Raw genomic sequence first — 19728 nt, 5'->3', positions numbered from 1 at the left:
ATGGAACCCTCAAAACCCAAAGGAGGGATTGAATCCGCAGCCTGGCTTCTGACACCAGAAAAATACAGGAGGCCATAAGGCCTAAGAGGCAGAGAAACAATGCCACTGGCAAGCTGTCGCCATTCTGGAAAGGCTCAACCATCTGTCCGACACTGGGGACTCTTTCCTCAGGAGGGAAAGCATTCCATGCCCGGGTGTCTAGGGCTGCCCCAATGAACTGGAAATTCTGAGTTGGTGTGACATGGAACATTTGGAAGTTATGGGAGAATCCCGAACTGTGAAGCAGGGAACCGGTGTCTTCGAGCTGCGTTTATACCTGCTTTGGAGACTTTACGGTCCAGTCTTTACATATTTCTTGTCTGTGGCAGGACATTTATCACTGGGCATCAGAGTGTGGTGCGAGTGTTCCCGTAATAAAGAAGTCCAAAGCAAGTCAGCCTGTTTTTTGTGACTGTGGAGAAGGCATTGCTTAACACAAACACTCACAACTGTGGCGGAGTGTGGTGCAAATGTTCCTGTAGCCCCGTGGTGCAGTGGAGAAAAATGTGTGCGTCGGATCTTAGGATGCCAACCGTTGAACAATTTATTCCAACATAATTGCTGGTGAGAAGCTCAGTCCGTGCACAAGTCAGCTGAGGCCTGCGGCGGTAATCACCCTGTCAGTTTGTAGTCCCGGAGCTGTAGCTGTATAGCCCGTAAGAGCTAACCGCGGCGTTAGAACACCATAATTGACTTTGAATTGCCGCAGACTTCGGTAAACACAGGTATTCTGGGTTTGCTGGACTACACAGCGAATTAGTGCAGACAGCTATTCACAACCGATTGTTAGTGGCATTTTCATGGCTCCGTGAGCAAGTCTATGCTCCCCATCTTGTTACATAACTGAACCGAATAAGCCAGCATGGGTTAGTGTGTAACTATTACCTGCTGCCACAGTTTAACCAGTTGGTCATATAGAACTTAATTGGGTTGTGGCTTCATTTATAACACACAGTTGGAATAAAACACAAGCAGCAGCGGGCAGGGACAACAAATAGGTCTAGCAAGGTAAGAACAAGGGGAATTAATTACAATTTGCGAAATAATGCCCCATACAAACAAAATAAGCCAAGTACTGCCACAAATCAAACTCACCTGTGACAAGTTCGCCTTGTAGCACTGCAGCAAAATCCAAGGAAATTGGGAAAATAAAAGTATTTTTTTCCCCATTGAAATTGTAACACAACCAAAATAAGTTCTACAAGCTGAACCCCAAAGAGTGCAGCAGAAACCGGAGTCAGAGAACAGCAATATAGAGACCATCATGGAGCCCTCTTTAACAACAATTTGCTGTTGGCACTTTTATATACACTGCGGGACACTATTGCTAATGACAGACGTGTGGGAGTAGAAATGGCAACTGTTGCAAAAATCAATATAATAAATACACCTACTTTTGGCATCAGCAAATATGTGTATGGCAGAAGAGGGATATTGTGCGGCAAGTTCAATTACTGATACGACTGCTTCCTATAACGAGGTGCATGCTTGGTATGCAGCGTTACAATTTGCGATGAAAGTCCTGCTGAGACTGAGTGGAAAAATACTAGAAGAAGTTACCGGAGTGTCGACATTCAAACGAATATCCGAGGGAGATGACGGAGAGCTGGTTGGGCTGATTGCAGAAGCAGATGTACAAGCACATTGCTCTAAGTCTTCATTGGAAATCAACAATACTAATTCGAGGCCTGCAGAAGCAAGAGCGGACCAGAACGAATATAGTGAGGACATTATCAACGCTTCATCAATTTATCTCACCAGAAAGCAAAGGAAACAGGATAAAAACATAACAGACAAAAGGCTGGGAATCTCTTGAAAACTAGAGGCACGCTAAAACATGACAATACAAGCAATACCCCACAGATGATAAACAGGGAGGATAACAAAAAGACCAAGAATAAGAGGGGTGTTAAACTTAAAGGTGTACTGACAAGTTGGTTGATAACGATAAAACCAGCAAACAAGATTGCAGAGGGCTCACTATTTAATATCAGTGAACACAACGACCTGGGAAATATGGAAAATTCAATTCAAGTAATGCCCATGGTAACAATCACTGAAAAGGTAAAAAAGCCACTGTGATATCCAAGTCGAAAGGAACAAAAATGGATAAACCATTTGAGGCTGGAGGCGTGGAGCTATGTAAAGGCCAGCCAGATTTCACGATAAAGTGGATGGCACAAGTACTGACAAAATTGAAGCCGCACAAACAGATCGGATTTCTTAAGTATGACATGCCTAATAATACTGCTTTGAATATTGGACACGAGGGACTTGGAGTATATTTAACTTTTAATATGTTCAAGTCATCAATTTGGCAATGTGTATTGCACAACGGTTGAAACAGCAGATATGGTGAGACTGTATTATAGTAGTTTTCTGCAATTAGGGTATGAGTTGCACGCAGCAGTAGACCCTGTATCCTTGACTGGTAACCACTCACAGACGGGAAATGTATTGGAGTGTGTGAAGGCAGCTGGTGCTAATGTGGGAAACAAGAGTAAACGGGACACCCTTCAGAAGAACATACTAGGAGTACTGATATGGCTTATTGAAGTCAAAGTACAGAAGAGGCCATTAAAAAACTGAAATCTGACTCTTTTTACCTGGAATACCCAAGGTTTCGGTCACTTACTGAATGCAGAAGGTACACTTAGAGGGCTATTGAATATCTTTCTCCTACAGGAAAGTTGGCCGATTACTGAAATCAATATTAGATGGATACCAAATATTCAAAGTATTGGCAAAAAAAGGGATTAAAGGGGTGACCCTATGGGGGTTTGGTGATTGGAGTAAAACGCCACATAAGTGCAACAAGAATATTGACCAGTAGTGAAAATCCATCTGAATTGCAGTAAGAGCCCACTTCCAAAATAGTGAAATAAGGTTAGTAACAATTAACATCTATGACCCACTGGATGACCAGCATAGGGACAGTAGTATGGAAACTGTTTCTGAGCATCAGTGGTATTAACGCATTGGGAAATAAAGAGTCGATCATAGTTGGAGGGGACTTCAATGCCCGATGCAGTTGTAAGTGTGAATTACCCAAGACTGAGTTTGTTAATAGGAAAGCAAAAATGAAATCTAATGTTGTTAATCATAAGGGAAATCTATGGTTCGATTTTCTGTTAGACTGGGGATTCTACATGCTGAATGGCCGGGTGTGTGGCGACCAACCGGGACAACAAACCTGGATTACATTTTGTGTAACGACCCAGAGGTACCTTGCATCAGGAAGGTAAGAGTAAAAGACAACACATTTAGTGACCATGCAGTCCTAGCACTAACTATAGAAGGTTTGGAAGCCTGTGATGAACTAATAGAAGTGGGGGATCTAGAAGTAAACCTGTGTGGCAATAGGGTAAGTTGGACGAAGATGAATGTTGATAAAGCGGATAATTTGGTTGCTTTAAATCCAGAGGGAAAGTTAAAATATTTTATGGGACAGTCGGCAGATGGGATTGAGACATGGATTACGGATACTATGTCTGGGTTGGCCATGCAAAAGGGACTTTATACTTATATGGCTAGCACTAATAAGAGACAACACTATGACAATGAAATCAGAGATGCAAAAAGAGAAATGAGAAGGGAGGGTACGTAGCGTTAAAAAAGGGAGTTATAGAGGCCACCAGGGGGTGCACTTAAGGAAAGCCTGAGCGTGCGACTCCCGGTCCAACAGTGGATCGAACCCCCCACTTAAAGCCCCCCCCCCCCGGGTGAACAACGCTTGAAGAGGGTGAACCTTAAGGTGCCCGGGCACCGTGGAAGAAAGCGGAGGCGGATTGTGCCTCGAGCGCCGTAGAGATCTGATTTGGGAGGGGATGCAGTGATAATATCGAATTGAAAAACTACTAACATGTTTTAAATGAGTTTAAAACATCAAATTTATTTATTGTCTAATAATAAAATAAAGGATGTTGCCTGTAAAAAATTACTTATTTTGCATATTAACTTTAATGACTATAAATAAATATATAATAGGTATTTCTGAAATCAAACTTCTGTTGCAATACTCTTTCTGTCCATTGGGTGTCACTAGCGTCAATAGTCATTAACCGGCAACTGATGTACGCCATATTTCTCCGTTTTTATTCTGCAGTCGTTCATGTTGTTGGAGTTTTCTGGATTTGAATGCAGATTTTATTTTATTTTTTTGGTTTAGATATACATTTTTTGGGATGCCTAAGGATTATTTCTTTTGAGGTTTGTTTTCGTGACTCTCCTGTATTGCATTCCATGGATTTTGCGATCGGTCCTGTTTTTATTTTTACTTTCCTGGATTTCAATTCAGATTTTTCGTGCTTGGATTGGATGAACAGTTTTTGGATGTTTCTGGATGTTTTTTGTGGATTTTTCAGTAGTTTGCTGGATTAAGTTCAATGGATTTTTGTTTGGATTTGTTGGAATTTTCCGCCTAGAAGTCTACATTGATAAGTTATTTATGTTCTTATATTTTGTGCTTTTTGGTGTAACGTTTGTTAATTTTTCTACCCTATAGTTGTTTTTCTACTCTTTGTTTTAGTACTTTGAGTTAAATGCCACACTTTGTAGATAAGACATTGCTTCCAATTTTTCAAAAGTATGCACACTTTCCTATAATCTACTGGCAGCATCTCTATTTCTTTCTGTGTATTCCAATTTTCTCTCCTGATACTGCTTGTGCAATCTGTAATTGCATAAATACTTTTTCAATTTTCAAATTTTTTTATGAAGCTCTATAGTGTCAAATGTATTGTGCTAAATGTGTGTCAATAGACCATTCTGCCAGCCTTCCACTGAATTATTTGTTTTTGGGTTGTCTTCAATACTTGCTAAATAGCTATTCCAAATGTTTTTTGATAGAGGCTTTCTTCTCTTTCCAATTCTTGTTAGCACACCAATCCAATATGTTTCAAAATAATCTAGCAATGGTTCAATTAAATCCTCATGTGTCTTGAATGATTCTGTTGGTATTAGCTTCTCGTAATATTCTTCTACTTTTTGTTCAGGAACAAACGCTACTGAAAATAGTAGCTTTATGTTGAATTCAAACTCTTTGTCCTCTGCATAGTGCGCTTGTAGACCACTTGTTTGGAATTTTATTCATATTTGTCTCGGGAGGATAGCAGAGGGGCAACGTGCTCAGCCTTCGAAGCAAGACGCCACGGAGCACCACAGGTTTGATCCCAGGGTCCGCGCTTCGAAACCACTGGGTATTAAGTGCATTATAAATAACCTATCATATCATAGCCTGAGTAAAGTGGAAAAAACAACCATGTATTTTTATATGTTCAAAATGTTCAGTCACACTTTATATTTGCTGAATTTCTAAATCCATGACTATTGTCTCAGGTTGGATGAGTGAAATTGCATTCTTTAAGTACTTGTAAAATTTGTTGTATGTGTCGTAATATTTTGTTGGCATTAAACAGTATACTAATGAAAATAGATTGTAGTTGATGTTGCTGTGTATAGAATAAATCTGACCAAATGGTTTTGGGCACACTTTGAAAGACCCATCTGCCATTTTATTGAATTTATTTATATATTTCAATCTATGGTCAGTTCCGAAAACGTTGTCTCCCCTACTTTTTTTAATGATCATATAGTATAAATGGTTCATTTTTCTCTGTAAACTGTAATTCGATGGGTATTTTTGTTTCTTCAAACGACTGTGGATTCTGAGGTAGATTTTCTTTTTTTTGTCTTTAACTGCTTCTGAAGTAATTTAACATTTGGCTTTTGGACTGCTATGTGAAATGCTACACTTTTACATATTTCTCAAAAGATGGAGCAACTTGCTACTTCATTATAGTGTTCTGCTATTTCTTTAATTTCTGCAATTTCTTTTTATTTCTACTCTCGTTTCATCTGGAATGCGATTATGTTCATCCTCATGTATTAATTCAGTTCCCTTTGTTATTTATGGCTCTAACACGACAGTTGTCACTAATGTAGTATGAACATTTCCAGTATGTACATTCATCCTTTTCTCTCTCTTTATTGAACATGTGGCCGTGTAATATCAACTGCATTTTACCTTTTTGCGACATAATGAATTCTTCCATTATTTATCCTCTCAACCAAAAACATTTTTTTAAAAGGTTTTCTATTATTCACTTTATCCTATATTTTTCTTTTCTTGTCCTCTTCATAACATTTTCTCGTGTTATGTTTTTCTTATTTATATATTGTTCCCTCAAACATTACTCTGTCTCACTAATCTATCTCTATCGCAGTTACCTCAGTTTGTCAACCGTTTCCGAAACCATACTTCCGTGTTAACCACCTCATTTACGTATGTAGGTTCTTTTTTCTATCCAACTGCATTCATTTCGTTATTGCTGTAGATAGTTGTTTCATATTTGTTATTTCTTACATTTAGATTGTCTTCCATTGAATTCAATATTATTTCATTAATGGTTTCCTTTTCGTTAATTATTTTATATTCGATAAAATCACATGTATGCCTTTGGGAGCCACCGCAGGAAAACAAAAACAAATCCGCTGGCAAGTAGGTCAGGACCGGAGACCTGCAAGCGAGCCGCAGGAGCGGCCTGTGCCCCGCAGACGGAGCCGAGGAGGAGGTGGAGGGCCCAGCAGCCTGCCCCTCAAACCCTGCACAGGTCTCACTCGTAGGCACTTGCATGCCATCGCAGGGATGTGGATCACCCCCTCGGCTCAGACACAGGGCGCAGCAAGCTGTGATAGGGAAGGTGCACCGGAGTGGCCCTGGCACACAGGCCACACTGAGGGATCGTCTGACACCAGGAAGTACTGAATTGTGGGGCCTAAGGCTCTCTGGAGGGCCATGAGGCTGGTGGAGCTTATGGATCACACGGCTGATAGTGAGGCGTGGTCCCCCTTATCTGGCTTAGGGGCGTGTGCCCACCTCACTAGGTGAATACTGGAAGGCTGAAGGAAGGAGCAGAGGGGAGAGAGGTGGCACCAGCTGTTTTACAGGGGCAGTGTTTTGTGCTCGGACGCCCATACCTGTGGATTGAGTGACCTGGGGCACAGTTCAAGAAGGAGAGAACTGGCAGCCTTGACCCCGGTGCTGATCCCAACCCTTGTGGAGGGGGCCTGAGACTGGTTGGGGCCCGGCAGGTGAGGGGGCCCGGCAGGTGACTGGTATATAAAAGGTCTAGATAGCTGGAAGGCCTGCATTGATATGGAGTGAGAGCAGTGAGTCACGCTGTTGGATGTCCTTGAAGACCCCTGGAAGTATACATCCCCGGAGGAGAGTTGCGGGGGCATCAGAGTGATCAGAAGGAGTCCCCAGATGAGCAGAGCAGCGGCAGCGCTCCTGTGGGGGGCAGGGGGGTAGCCCCCGTCTGGGTTGGGGTCTTTGCATTTCACATGAACTGGAAACTAAAATTGGACCAGTTTGAGTATCCACGGAGGCTGAGATCGAGAAGTGCTACCCCAGACCGGAACATGCTGGAGGGAAGAGATGACCCAGTGTCTACGAAGAGAGACATTGCCTCATTACTGAAAAAGATTTGGGGAATGAGGGACGACATTGGGGGAAAGGTGGACAAAATTAATCTCAGAATCGATAAAATGGATGAGGGGTTGCAGGCGGTCGAGCACAACCGGTCATCCCTCGATACTCTGGAAACTCAGATGGATACGAGGATGAAGAGGCAAAAATTACCCTTAAAATTGATTATTTCAAGAATCGAGAAAGGAGGAATAACCTGAGATTTTCCAGAGTGCCGGAGAGAGAGGGCGAGACAGATCTGCGGAGGGTCATATATGAAGCCGCAAAGGTTTTGTTTGGAGATGACACCATCAAAAAGCCTAAGACTGACCGGGTGCACAGAGCAGGGGGGCGCTGGCAAAGGCCTGAGGTCAGTCCTGGCTCGCTTTCATAATTATCCAGGTAAGCAGAAGATCCTGAAAAAAAGCAACGGTGTGGCCACAGTGATGCAGGGCAATGCGAAAATCACGATTTTTCAGGACCTTTCCTCCCTCAAGTTGGCAAAGATGCCCCTATGCATGCCCCTCGAGAAATGGCTAAATGAAAAGGGCGTCAGATACAGGTGGGGTTTCCCCTTCTCCATTTCCTTTGAGGTGGACGGTTACAGCTACAAACTGTGTCACAGAGGATGACATACAGAGGGTCACAGGAGAGCTCATGGGAAGTAGAGAGTCCATGCCCGAGGAAGGATAAAAGGGCCCAAAGGACAAACATTTGCGTATAAAAGGGCTGAGCATGTAGAGAATGCCTGGCTCGAGGAAATTCAGGAAATTGAACACTCCCCCAGAACCCCTCAACGTCTCCGCAGGGGTCCACAGCTCCATATAGCACATATCTGATGTTTGGGGATTTTTTTGTCAGGATTTGGGGATAGGTTCAGAGGGTTTTTGTTGGTTTTGTTTTTTGTTTTTAAGGAGGGATGCGAGGGTGGGTGAGTGGGGTCTGGAGGGGAATGTGCATTCTGCGGGTCGTTCTCAGGGGTCACATTGGAGGAGGGAAATTGAATGGGAACAGGGGTGTTTTGGTGGGTGCAAGGGGGAATTCTCAGGAGGGTTACAAGGGAATTGGAAAGCGGGGGGGCTCGGGTTTTGGAAGTGTATGAGAAGGTGACCCGGTGGACCGTGTACTATTGGAGGTCCGGTGTTCGTCCAGTGATGTTAACTGGAGGGGGCCGGGTGCCACGGGGGCTGGATGGGGTGGCAAGGGGGAGTGGGACATGGGGGTGGTGTCTAAGATTGGAGTTCATAGAGAATGATTTGGTGTAGTGGCAGTACTTGGACCATTGTGGCTCATCTATACTTATTTTTAGGTCTCGCTCCCATTTCTCCTTCATGTTATTAGTGGATGGCGTGTGTACTTGCACTGCTTTGTATAATGTGGATATTCCTCCTAGAAATCCCTCAGGCGACATTACTGTGGTCAGGAATGGGTGTGAGGTTGGCTCAGTAGGGAATTCTGGACATTTCTTTTTCAGTGCTGCTTTAAGTCTGTGATATTGTAGTGTCTTCGTGAGGCCTGCTCCTACCTTTTCTTGGACTATCCCTAGCGGTGCAAACTTACCGTCTGGGTATAAGTCCCCCAATTTCATTTCGTAGTTTGGATCCCACTTTCTTTGTATTGTCGTGTCTGTTGTGGGTGCAAGATCTGGATAGTGCCATAGGGATGCATGGGGCCAGTAGGGATCAGTACAGCCGACTCTTTGGAACAGGTATGTCCATGCTCTTACCGTGGAATTTAATGGGTCTATTTCTCCTCTGTCTTTTTTACAGTTGGCAAAAATCATGGATTGTAATTTGATCTGGGAGGCTGCAAATTTCTCCGCCTGTATATGTGCATATCGTTCAGTGGATTTGGTCCAGTATTTTGCGGAGTGTGCTTGTGCCATATAATAGTACAGTAGAAAATCTGGAGCTGTCAGCCTCCTGTCTCATACCTCTCGCACATTTTAGGCCATTGGTGTCTCACAGTTCCCCCCCCTCCACATACAAATGTGGATGCCAGTTTTTGTAGTGTCATAAATAATTGTCTGCCTGGCCAGATGGGTATGTTGCTGAATAGATATAATCATTTTGGAACTACCACCATTTAAAGCACGGCAATCCGGCCATATATCGATATTGGGAGTTTGTCCCACACTAAGTTTCTGCTCGAATAGTAGTAGATATGGCTCGTAATTGTTGGAGTATAATGTATGTCTGTCTGTTGCCATGACGATGCCCAGATAGCGTGCTGTGCTTGGGGACCAGCAGAATTGAGCAGTGGCCTGAGATTGTTTAGTAGCTCGTGTTAGGGGGATTATTTCAGATTTAAGTCTATTTATTTTATATCCCGAGTATTCTGCAAATTTGGATAGGTCTTCCATTACGGGCATTAGGTTCGTTTTGGGGTTCCGTATATAAAGCATTGTATCGTCTGCATATAGTGAAATAAATTGCGTGGGACCCCTTATACGTTTTCCCCTCCAGGCGTGAACGTGTCGCAGTCTAGCCACCATGCCCTCTATTGTGAGCGCAAAGATGAGGGGGGGTGGGGGTCAGCCCTACCTTGTGCCCCTTCGGAGTGTGAATTCTGCCGATAGCATATTGTTTGTTCTGATATTTGTATGTACTTCTGGAATCCCGGGCCGAAACCTAGCTTTTTGAGTATGGAGTACATGTATTTCCAAGAGACAGAGTTGAATGCTTTTTCAGCGTCTAGGGCTACTGCCACTACGAAGAGAAGCCTTTATTGTTTGTGCGAAGAGAAGCCTGACACGTGTTTCAAGCTGTGTACAGCTTTTCATCAGAGGCTTAAATTGCATAGTACATCATTTCCATACAAATTGGGTATGTTGTTTTTCTTCAACTATTCCTGTGGATGTGTATTGGCAGTACACCCACACCGCCCAGATACCCGCAGCCTTGATGTTTATTTTCTTAATCACTGTATAAGCGCTGTGGACTCGTGACTTTTTCTGCCATAACTTTGTTCTTGCCATTTGTAAGGTTATTGCGAAGAACCTTCAGAGGTTTAAGGAGGTGGATCTGGTGGGGATGAAGCCTGATTGGTCTGGATGTATTCATTTATTCATGTAGGGGAGTAGTCGATTAGCTATTGCTTTGGATAATATCTTTGTGTCCACATTGATCAAGGAGAGAGGGCGGTGTGAGTTAGGGTCTTGTGGGGATTTGTGGGGTTTCAAGAGGACTGTTATTATGGCTTCTTTCATTGTGGTCGGCAGCTCGCCCCTTTCTAGAGCTTCTTCCCATACTTCTGTGAGTTTAGGGGCGAGTTGCTCTTTGAACATTTTATAAAAGTCTGACGGAATACCGTCTGAGCCTGGCGCTTTGCCCGCTTGTAGCTCCTTGATAGCTTGTATGATTTCCTCAGAGGTCATTGGTAGATCTAATGCCTCTCTTTCTACCTGGCTCAGTTCGGGCATGGGGAATGAGTTCATGTAGACACTAAGCTCTTCTTCCACTACCTGGTCAGTATTACAGTTAAATAGTGTACAGTTTTGTGTAGAACTCTAGGCAAACCTTGTTTACTGCTTGGGCGTTCGTGTGTGCGGTGCCTCTGGGTCCACTATACTCGTGATATGTTTTACCCCGTGTTCGGCTTTGAAGAGGTTGGCCATTGTGCGTCCTGCTTTGTTGCCTTCCCCATACCTTCTGGCTCTTATTGGTTGCAACATATAGTATACTTCCTGTTCCGCCAGTGCTTTAAATTTGGCCATTTGTTCTTGCAGTGGACGTAGAGTGTTTTTTCCTGGTGTCTGCGAGTGAATGATCTCTAGCCTCTGCAGTTCCTTTCTGCTTGGCTGATATTGTTTATTATTATGCTGAGTGTGCCTGCTGCCTTTGATAATAAGTGGCCTCTCAGCCACACCTTGAAGGTTTCCCATACTGTGAGCGAAGAAGGAACGGTTCCTGTGTTTCGGTCAAAGAATTCTATAATCTCAGTCCTTAATGGTTCTATTATTGAGTCATCTTTAAGCAATGACGGGGGCAGGTTTTGCGTCGTGTCGCCCAGTTGCATCTCTAGCAGGATTGGGGAGTGATCTGATAGCGTGCGTATTGTGCGTCCCTGCATGCTTGTAATGAATTCGGGAGAGCAGAGCCAGTAGTCTATCCGGGAACTAGATCCATGCACATATGAATAAAATGTGTATTACTTTTGTCCTGGGTGTTTCTCCCTCCATGTATCTACAAGGGGTAGCGTTTCAACTTTTAATCAAAGATTGATTGTGATATTTGTTTCTATTTAAACCTGTTAGAAGATAAGCACATGCGCCTAAGAAACAACCTTTTTACATTATCAAAATAATATGACTGGAAATGGTCTAATATCTTTAACAGCTCAGGCCTCAACAAGAAGGTGTTCGTCATACATAAAATCAAGATCAGCGCCTACGTGCCAGTTATTAAAACTTCTGGGAGATTAAGCCAGGGTAACTGGGGATAGCAAATACGTCAGGTTGGTGAACATGACTTTTGCAGCAATTGATTGGAGCCCTAATTGAGAAGAACATTTCCAAACATTGCAGAACAAATTTGTTATCAAATCAGAAAGATGGGACTGGGCACTAAATTACACTCATTTGGCATCACTGAGGAATTACTGAGAAACTAAAAATGTAACCCATAAATTAAAAGGACTCCCAGAGCTATCTCAAGTTATGTCCATCTCCTGTGCTGTGCAGATTCTTACTGCTCTTGAGAATAAACAAACTACCAGTACTGACGAACACTGGCCCAGAACTCGCAAATGCAAAAGAAGCTAGGATATGTCGTATGTGTAGTGTAACATGGATTGAGGAAACAGCGCGACATGTGCGAACGGAATGCAGGGAACATGGTGTACTCTACATAAACGTGCGTGGCACATTTGTAAGGAATAACAATGGGATAAAAAGTGAAGCGTTTCGGTGCCACTGTCTGAATACAGAAAATAAAGCTATGCACATAGCACTTTACCATGTATGGCTAAGGATGGCCACAGGTATATTAGGTAAACAATGCAGCCAATGTTAGCGATGTTTTGATATAGATTTTAGGGGGTTTATTTTAATATTTTTATCAGATTGTAATAATAATCATGAAATATAATGTGTTATTTATAGTGAATTATATGATTCATTGTATTTATTATGTGGTATTTGAAATGTGAAAGTTCGTAAGAACTAAACACACATAATAAAAAAAATGTCAAAAAGAAATACTGGGCGCAAGGATGAAGGCAGCATAAGGATTGTTCTAACGTGGTACTGGCCCACATTTGTGGGTCCAGTCTGAACATATTTTATTGCTGTCTCATTGCATTTGGTACTGGTAAAGGAGTAGCTTTCTTATATGGTAATACTAACATATATTGGTGCAACCTACATGGACATTTATCGGCACAGACAACATGAAAATATTTTTTATACTTGCATTTATCGTGTGCAAAGGCAAGAAAATGAGCTGGAAAATGCTCCTGTGCAATGTTGATGACTTGCGTCTATTGGATTTTTTCATGCGTTACTCTACACAACCCATTGCAAACAGGCTTTTGCCCAATTTTTCACAGAAAGTGTGCTGAAAGTACATTATTTTAATCCAATATTTTAAACAATTTCTCAGTGGGTTGGAGCAAAATCCTACCAAACCATGCTTGCTTGGTTTGGGATTGCTCCTGCATATGCAGGGGATACATTTACACCCTTACAATTAAAAATGTCACCAGCCGCCACTGTGAATAGGGCCGTAGGAACTAAATTGTCTAAAGCACAAGCTTTGTGTGCATATTCTACATCCCAATCTACTATGCGAGACATTTTTGCAACACCATTCGCTTGCTGTCGGTCACCCGTTTAATAGACGCGTCTCCTAATGCCCTAAAATTCAGAAACCTTGCTAACAGCAACATCCAACAGGTAATAAAGCTTAATTAAAAACACCCTGAAGGTATTCTGAAATAATTAGGTGGATATGAGAAACGTATGCCAACTTGCTACTTTAAAACACACCACTAGCTGTTCTACAATAGCATTACAATTTCAAGCTACTACAGTTTGGTAGTGTTTAATTCTTTTAAAAGTTGAACCATAACAACATTTCCCATAATAATTAAACAGCGATATTTTGCTTAAATGTATATATTGTGTGGGTTTTACCTACTGAACTATACTATTTGCCAAACTCCAGTCTGTTCCACTAGCCTCCTCAGCCACATGCTGGAAATGTGTAATTCTCCAATAGCCACAAGATACCTACTTCAATTTGATGGAGTGCTCTGAAAGCTGTTATACAATATAGTAGTTCATAAAGAGAAAAAGTGCAGTTAAAACTTTTAATTTGCATCTATTCAGTGCTAGGGAGGAACATATCTGAGGAAATAAAGGTGATAAGGTAGCATGCCTCAATCCATATTTTGACTTACCTCACTAGATGCAAATTGACTGAGAAGTTCTTTCTCCATTTCCTTTGTTTTCATCAAAGTCATGTCAAGAAGATTCTCCAATCCAGAACCTATTCCTTCATATATAGCATTAAGGTAACATTTCTAAAAGAAATATAAAAACATGTTGTTTACTCTACAATTATGATGGACATTATAGTTAAATCACAGTTTGCAATTTGGTCTATGCCACAAACTACTGAAAAGTGGTATTTCGCAATCAGAACATTTATCATTTTTATAATTACTTAGTTTTATGATGCAACAATGTATACAGTTATTGCCCTTCTCCAGCAGAAAAAGATAACATTGCTTCCAATCATTGGTAAATTGTGCAGACGCGCCCATCATTATGAGTGTCTTTAAGTGTATAGCCTACCCACAGTATTATAACCCTTCTAAGATTCCAAATAACAGAGGTCATAAAGGTAACCTCACATCTCTTCTGCCCAGGAAAATGCACTGAGAGACATCATATTTAAGTCCTCTCTTATGGGGTGTGTTAGATGTATATGGTAAGGACAGGGATAGTGGGAGATTGATCTTCTCAGGCAGATGAAACGTCAAAAGTATTTTGGTTACAACGAGGACTTTGAAGTCAAGATTTCATTGGAATAAAACAGGATAGGAAGGTTAACACAAAGGGCCCGAAGCTCTCGCACGCAGATAGATAAAATGGCACAGAAAAATGGTCTCTTTTTGTATTCAGTGGCGTCAATTTCTGCTCTGCTCTATGCAGGCTCTAGCAGCAGACAGTATGTAAGTGCTGGTTTTGTTTTCATATGGCTTAAACCTATCTGTCACATAACAAATCTATCCTATTGCTTGTAGTTCACCCTCTCAACAACCAAGCAACAAAGATGAGGCGGCTGTAGATGGTACACCCGTCACTGGTCTGTGATTGCGGATCCACCCAGGAGGCGCCAAGGAAAACAGATGGACATGCCCAAAGTTAGAAGTACAATGACCTCCATGCCCCAGTCCAGGGCGACCAAGATCATAGTGGAGTAGAACTTCTTCAGTATTCGAAAAACCAGCGGAATTACGGGAATCTGTGGGAGTGCAGAAATTCAAAGTTCCTCCCACAAAACAATGTATCCCCCAGAGCTCACTGTTGGGGAAATCATCTGGAGTAGAACAACTCACATTTCCTGTTGAGACTGGAGGTGAAGAGATCTACCGGAGGGCTTCCCCAAAAGACAAACATTCCCAGGCAGAGTTGCCTATGGTGGGAGACTGAGGTCCACATGGCATCTGCAACCACAATCCTCTGTCCTGGCCAGACGAGCCACAGACAGACATCATTCATAGCCCAGAACCACAGTAGCATCGTTTACCCACACAGAGGCAGCAACATCACGCCAATTCTATTGTTGAGGTAAAGCATAGCCACCCTCTTGTCAATCAGAACAAAACAAGCATTGAACAAAAAAGCAATCAGGGTCAGCCTGTCGCCTGTTATAGCAGAATGATGTGCCCCCTTGCCTCAGCATGGGAACATAGTCTGCTTACTATCGGATTGTTCAGGTGAGTGCCCAAAATTCAAGGAGGCATCTGTAACTTCTCTCAAATGAGGCCAATGGTGACAAAAATGCACTCCCCTTAGCAAACTGTCACGTTGGGACACCACAAAAAGTCTTGTGACACTGTTTGACACCTAAAAACGTTCTGTCATGTAGTCATGAAAAAGAAACAGCTCAGCAGCCAATGGAGCAACCTCAGGTGCAAACTGGTCTTGGCAGGATGCCATGAAATCCAGAAGGTGCAGAAAGGCTGAGGCCAGGAATTGATTCCGAGTTTGGAAGTTTTACACGACCTGAAAGATGTTCACCACACGGTTCTACAGAGGAAAAGCCCTGCACAAACGCTTGTCCAGAACTGCCCCTATGAATAGGAGACTTGGAGGGCATGACATTGGACTTCAGTCCATATAGAAGCCCAAGCAGTGCAGAGATATCTTGTCCAAGGAACCCAACACCAGACTATGGGTGTGAGCTCAAAGGAGCCAATAATGGAGGCAAGTAAAGACATGAATTTTGTCCCTCCTGAGACAACCTGCCACCACAGCCAACAGCTTGGTGAAACCTTTTAGGGTTGAGGAGAAGACAATGGGCAGGACCATAAACTGGCAATGTGTTCGCATCTATAAACCTTACTTCAGATGAATCAGAACATGGAAGGTGTACTTAACGTAAGTGACAAGTCAGACAGGCAGCTTGATGGCATGAAGAATCAGGGCCAAGTTGACTGTTAATGAGGAGTATGTTCTTGCAGCTTTCCCTCCACTGCCATCAATGGGATCCCCCCAACTTTTTTCAATGGCATGAACCCTGTGCTGCCTTTTGGAGGTAAGTAAATACTTCTTGCTTTAGTTTCCTGGCTTTACTGGTCACTCCCCCTGCACTGGTCAGCCCATATAGGTAACAGTGCAAGGGGGGCCCAGACCGCTTCGTGAGATTCCTTTGTTTCTTTGTTGCAGCAAACATCACCTTATTTTGAAGTACTGTGTCCAAGATGGGCTGGTGGCATCAGTTATTTTTCTACTGTGTTTTTAGTTTTTTCCCGCATACAATTGTGTGCATTACCACATAAGGCCATTTTAAGCACCATATTCTTAAAATGGTCATGTCACATGGTTTTTTAACCTTTCCTTTGGCCATCTTGTCCCTTGGCATTTTTCCTGCGTTCTCAAATTAGGAAATGTCATATGTTAAGCCCTTGCTTCGGCTCTGGCTTGCGTTTCATGGGCAAAGTGGAGGTGTGGGCATCCTGGGTAGATACGGGAGTTGAGATTGTCTTGTCCCAATCCACATTCCATTCAGGGGATGTCTTTTGCTTGGCCGATGTGGGGCAAGAGGCTGTCCGTGATGGGACAGCCCACGCAAGTTTAAATGGTGTGGAGCCTTGTCACTGGTAAGCTCAGGAGCGCTAGCTCGAGGTTGAGATAAAAGGAGGAGTCCTGCAGCTGCTCCCCAGAATGTCGATGTGAATCAAAACTCTTATGAAGAGAAGCAGCCCACTCATTACCCAAAGACTGCAACTGACGATGACCAACATTGTCTCCAGCCAAGTCCTGGTGAAGACCTGCCTCTCTGCAACGATCCACAGAAGACCTGTGCGACCTGTGTCAGTGGTTCGATCCTTGGGCTGGTGGGACCAATATCCTGTTTTCAGAAGCCTTCAGGAATATCCCGGACCATCCTGTGGGCAGATCAGCTTTGTCCAGGGCATCACCTGTGCATCAGTCACCATTCTTGCAACATGGCCCTCTTGAGGCCGTTGACTGTGTCTCCATCACCACATGTGTTGCGAACCACCCCCTGATGAGTGTGCTCTTCACTGCTGCCCATCTGTCATGCCCTGGGTCAAAGTGAACATTGAAAAGCGGCCGTAATTACAAATCTCGATGGCGCCAACTTTAAGCAGGTGAGCAGGTTACTCTTCAACTACATTTAATTGTCAAGTCTTCGTGGGATAAAGGGCTGAGGCGAGAAAATGTCAATTCTACTACTCTCGTCCCTTTGAAATGTACATGTCAGCTGACCATTGTGTCCTGAGGAGTCTTTAAAATAGATCTTTAACTTGTTGTGGGCCACACAGTGGTGTTTGGTAACTTTCTGCCAGGGACACCTCCCAGAGCTTATGAAATGTGGTATGAACAAGTGGTAATTTCTCACTCAGGCAGAATCAAAAGGATTACCTTTGAATGTGGCATTTATTAGTGGTACTACATTGGCTAATTGTAGAATGCACACCATTTATTACATTGAATGTTTCCAACGTTGGAATGCATACATGTAATGGAACTTGAGCTTCATGGAGGTACTATGGGAGGCAGTTGAAGGGACTTTTACAGGAGAGCTAACTTGGATGGATGCCAACTGAACTGTTGGAGCATCCATGACTGTTCCGAGGGAATTGTAGGTACTACCAGTTCAATCCATGCGGTGGCGCTGGGGAATGCCTTTAAAGTTACATTGCCAGTGTTACATCCCAAATTAATGCGGCAGCGCTGGGAGAAAAGTAGGCATGTTCGGCAGCAGTGGGGGAAAAGATCCACAGTGACTGTGCCGGTATTTTACGTGAACCAATGCGCGGCCACTAAAATAAATAAATAAAAAGAACCTATGTTCTTTGCCAGTTGACCTGTTTTATATGTAATTTTTGTGATGCACTTCTCATGTTTGTGTTATTGGAAAGGACGGAGATGTATTGTGATGTACTTGTTATGTGTGCGTGCTGGCATGGAATGCTGATGTGAGCCAGCAGAATGTTTGGTGACGAACGCAGTCCCAATGTTCTACCCTGTGCCAGTTGAGCCTGCATGATGGGATCCAGTGGTTCCTATACTTATATGTTAGCTTAGAGTAACTTGTAATAAAGCTTAAGTAAGAAGCTACAGAAGCGTCAGAAGCTACTTTATTTCAGTAATGCAATAATGAATCTACTTTGCCGGTTTTTAATATGAACTAATGTGTGGAGCTGGAAGAAAAACCTTTAAAGCTATGCAGCTTAATATGGTGTGTGTATTCCTACCATGAGTACATGGAAACGTTAATGGCAGCGGCATGCAAGGAGAATTCATGTTGTAGTTTTACTTGAAGGAAGAATTCAGTACTGAATTCCGTGTGGATTTATCCGTTTGTTTAGCAGATTCATTCCGCAGCCCAGCATGTTTTCAGAATGTGTATTCCACAGCGTGTTCTCAGCACCATGGAGTCATTGTGAGAGGCCTGTGCGCAAATCTACTGCTGGGGTTTAATAAGCTTATATTCAGGGTGTTGAGAGAGTAGACTTGTATGCAATAGTAATCATAAATGTACTGCTAATCAGTAGCAGTGCAGTTTTATTAGTAAGAAATAATGAAATGCTATTTGTCCTGATGGTAGTTATGACATGAACAGAATATAAGAAATGTGTTATGAATGCTTGATCACCACCACTCTGCCCAGTGCTACTTTTCATTCCAGATTCATGTAGATAAATTATTAGAAGGTGAATGAGGAGTGCACGTTATTAGTGCATGTATAAATGTAATCGTGCATGGAGTGTTATGTTGGGGCTCACATGCTGGCCAGGTGTGTTGCTCGCATTTTAAATAAAGAGTGAGATGTGGAGAAGTGAAATTTGAGATAATGAGAATGTGTCGGAGAATAGAATTAGGCGCTGGGAGAGAAGCTGGCAAGTCCGGCATAGGTGAGGGAAAAGATCCAAAAGGGACTGTGCCGGTATTTTAAGAATGTGTGCATGAGAATGTCCATTCTGGGCAAGTGACACATGGAGAGAATGAGCGCATAGGTTTACGTAAGCATAAAGGTGGAGTGTGCTCTTTAAAGTAAATCTGATGACATATAAAAATAAAAGTCAGCTTTTTGGTGTGCCCTGGACATATTAAAACTTAAGATGAGATATGAGAATATCTTAACTATGTAGTTTAATAAATATTAAGGTGAGGCATTCATGCACATTTTTTATCTATTTAAGGTTGTGCATTCTGGGAGAATCTAACCCTAATTGTGCGCTAATTTAAAACCGTATTACACCTGTCTAATTCAATGGTTTTGTGAGAGTATGTGGATTCATAATGGAACTTCTGACACTTATCAGAGGTCAGTTTGTGAGGTAAGGTTCTGGCACCTACGGTTTATACATTGTGGTTGTGCACATCTTTACATACAGTGGAGAATTGCCAAGATATGGAGGCATTAATTGGTACTTTCAGTACAAAAAAGGTTTTATTGTGCATGACAAATAGTGGTTTTGCTCCACCCCACACACCAGGATGGGGTTCCTATGTTCTTCCA

At 42.7% G+C, this 19728-nt stretch overlaps 1 protein-coding gene across 1 annotated transcript in view; it reads right to left on the bottom strand.

Moving 5' to 3' along the window:
- Positions 1–19728, bottom strand: part of KIF14 (kinesin family member 14) — a 1355767-nt gene that overhangs the window by 108838 nt on the left and 1227201 nt on the right. The window contains exon 27 of the mRNA XM_069641230.1: positions 13907–14029. Within this exon, the coding sequence (XP_069497331.1) occupies positions 13907–14029 (123 nt within the window). The remainder of the gene's footprint in view (positions 1–13906; positions 14030–19728) is intronic.

This window comes from Ambystoma mexicanum, chromosome 1q (assembly GCF_040938575.1).
Source record: "Ambystoma mexicanum isolate Mex_15411 chromosome 1q, UKY_AmexF1_1, whole genome shotgun sequence".
In the NCBI taxonomy this organism is placed as follows: Eukaryota; Metazoa; Chordata; class Amphibia; order Caudata; family Ambystomatidae; genus Ambystoma; species Ambystoma mexicanum.
Note: the sequence above shows the minus strand (reverse complement) of the source record. Positions and strands in the feature narration are given on the sequence as shown.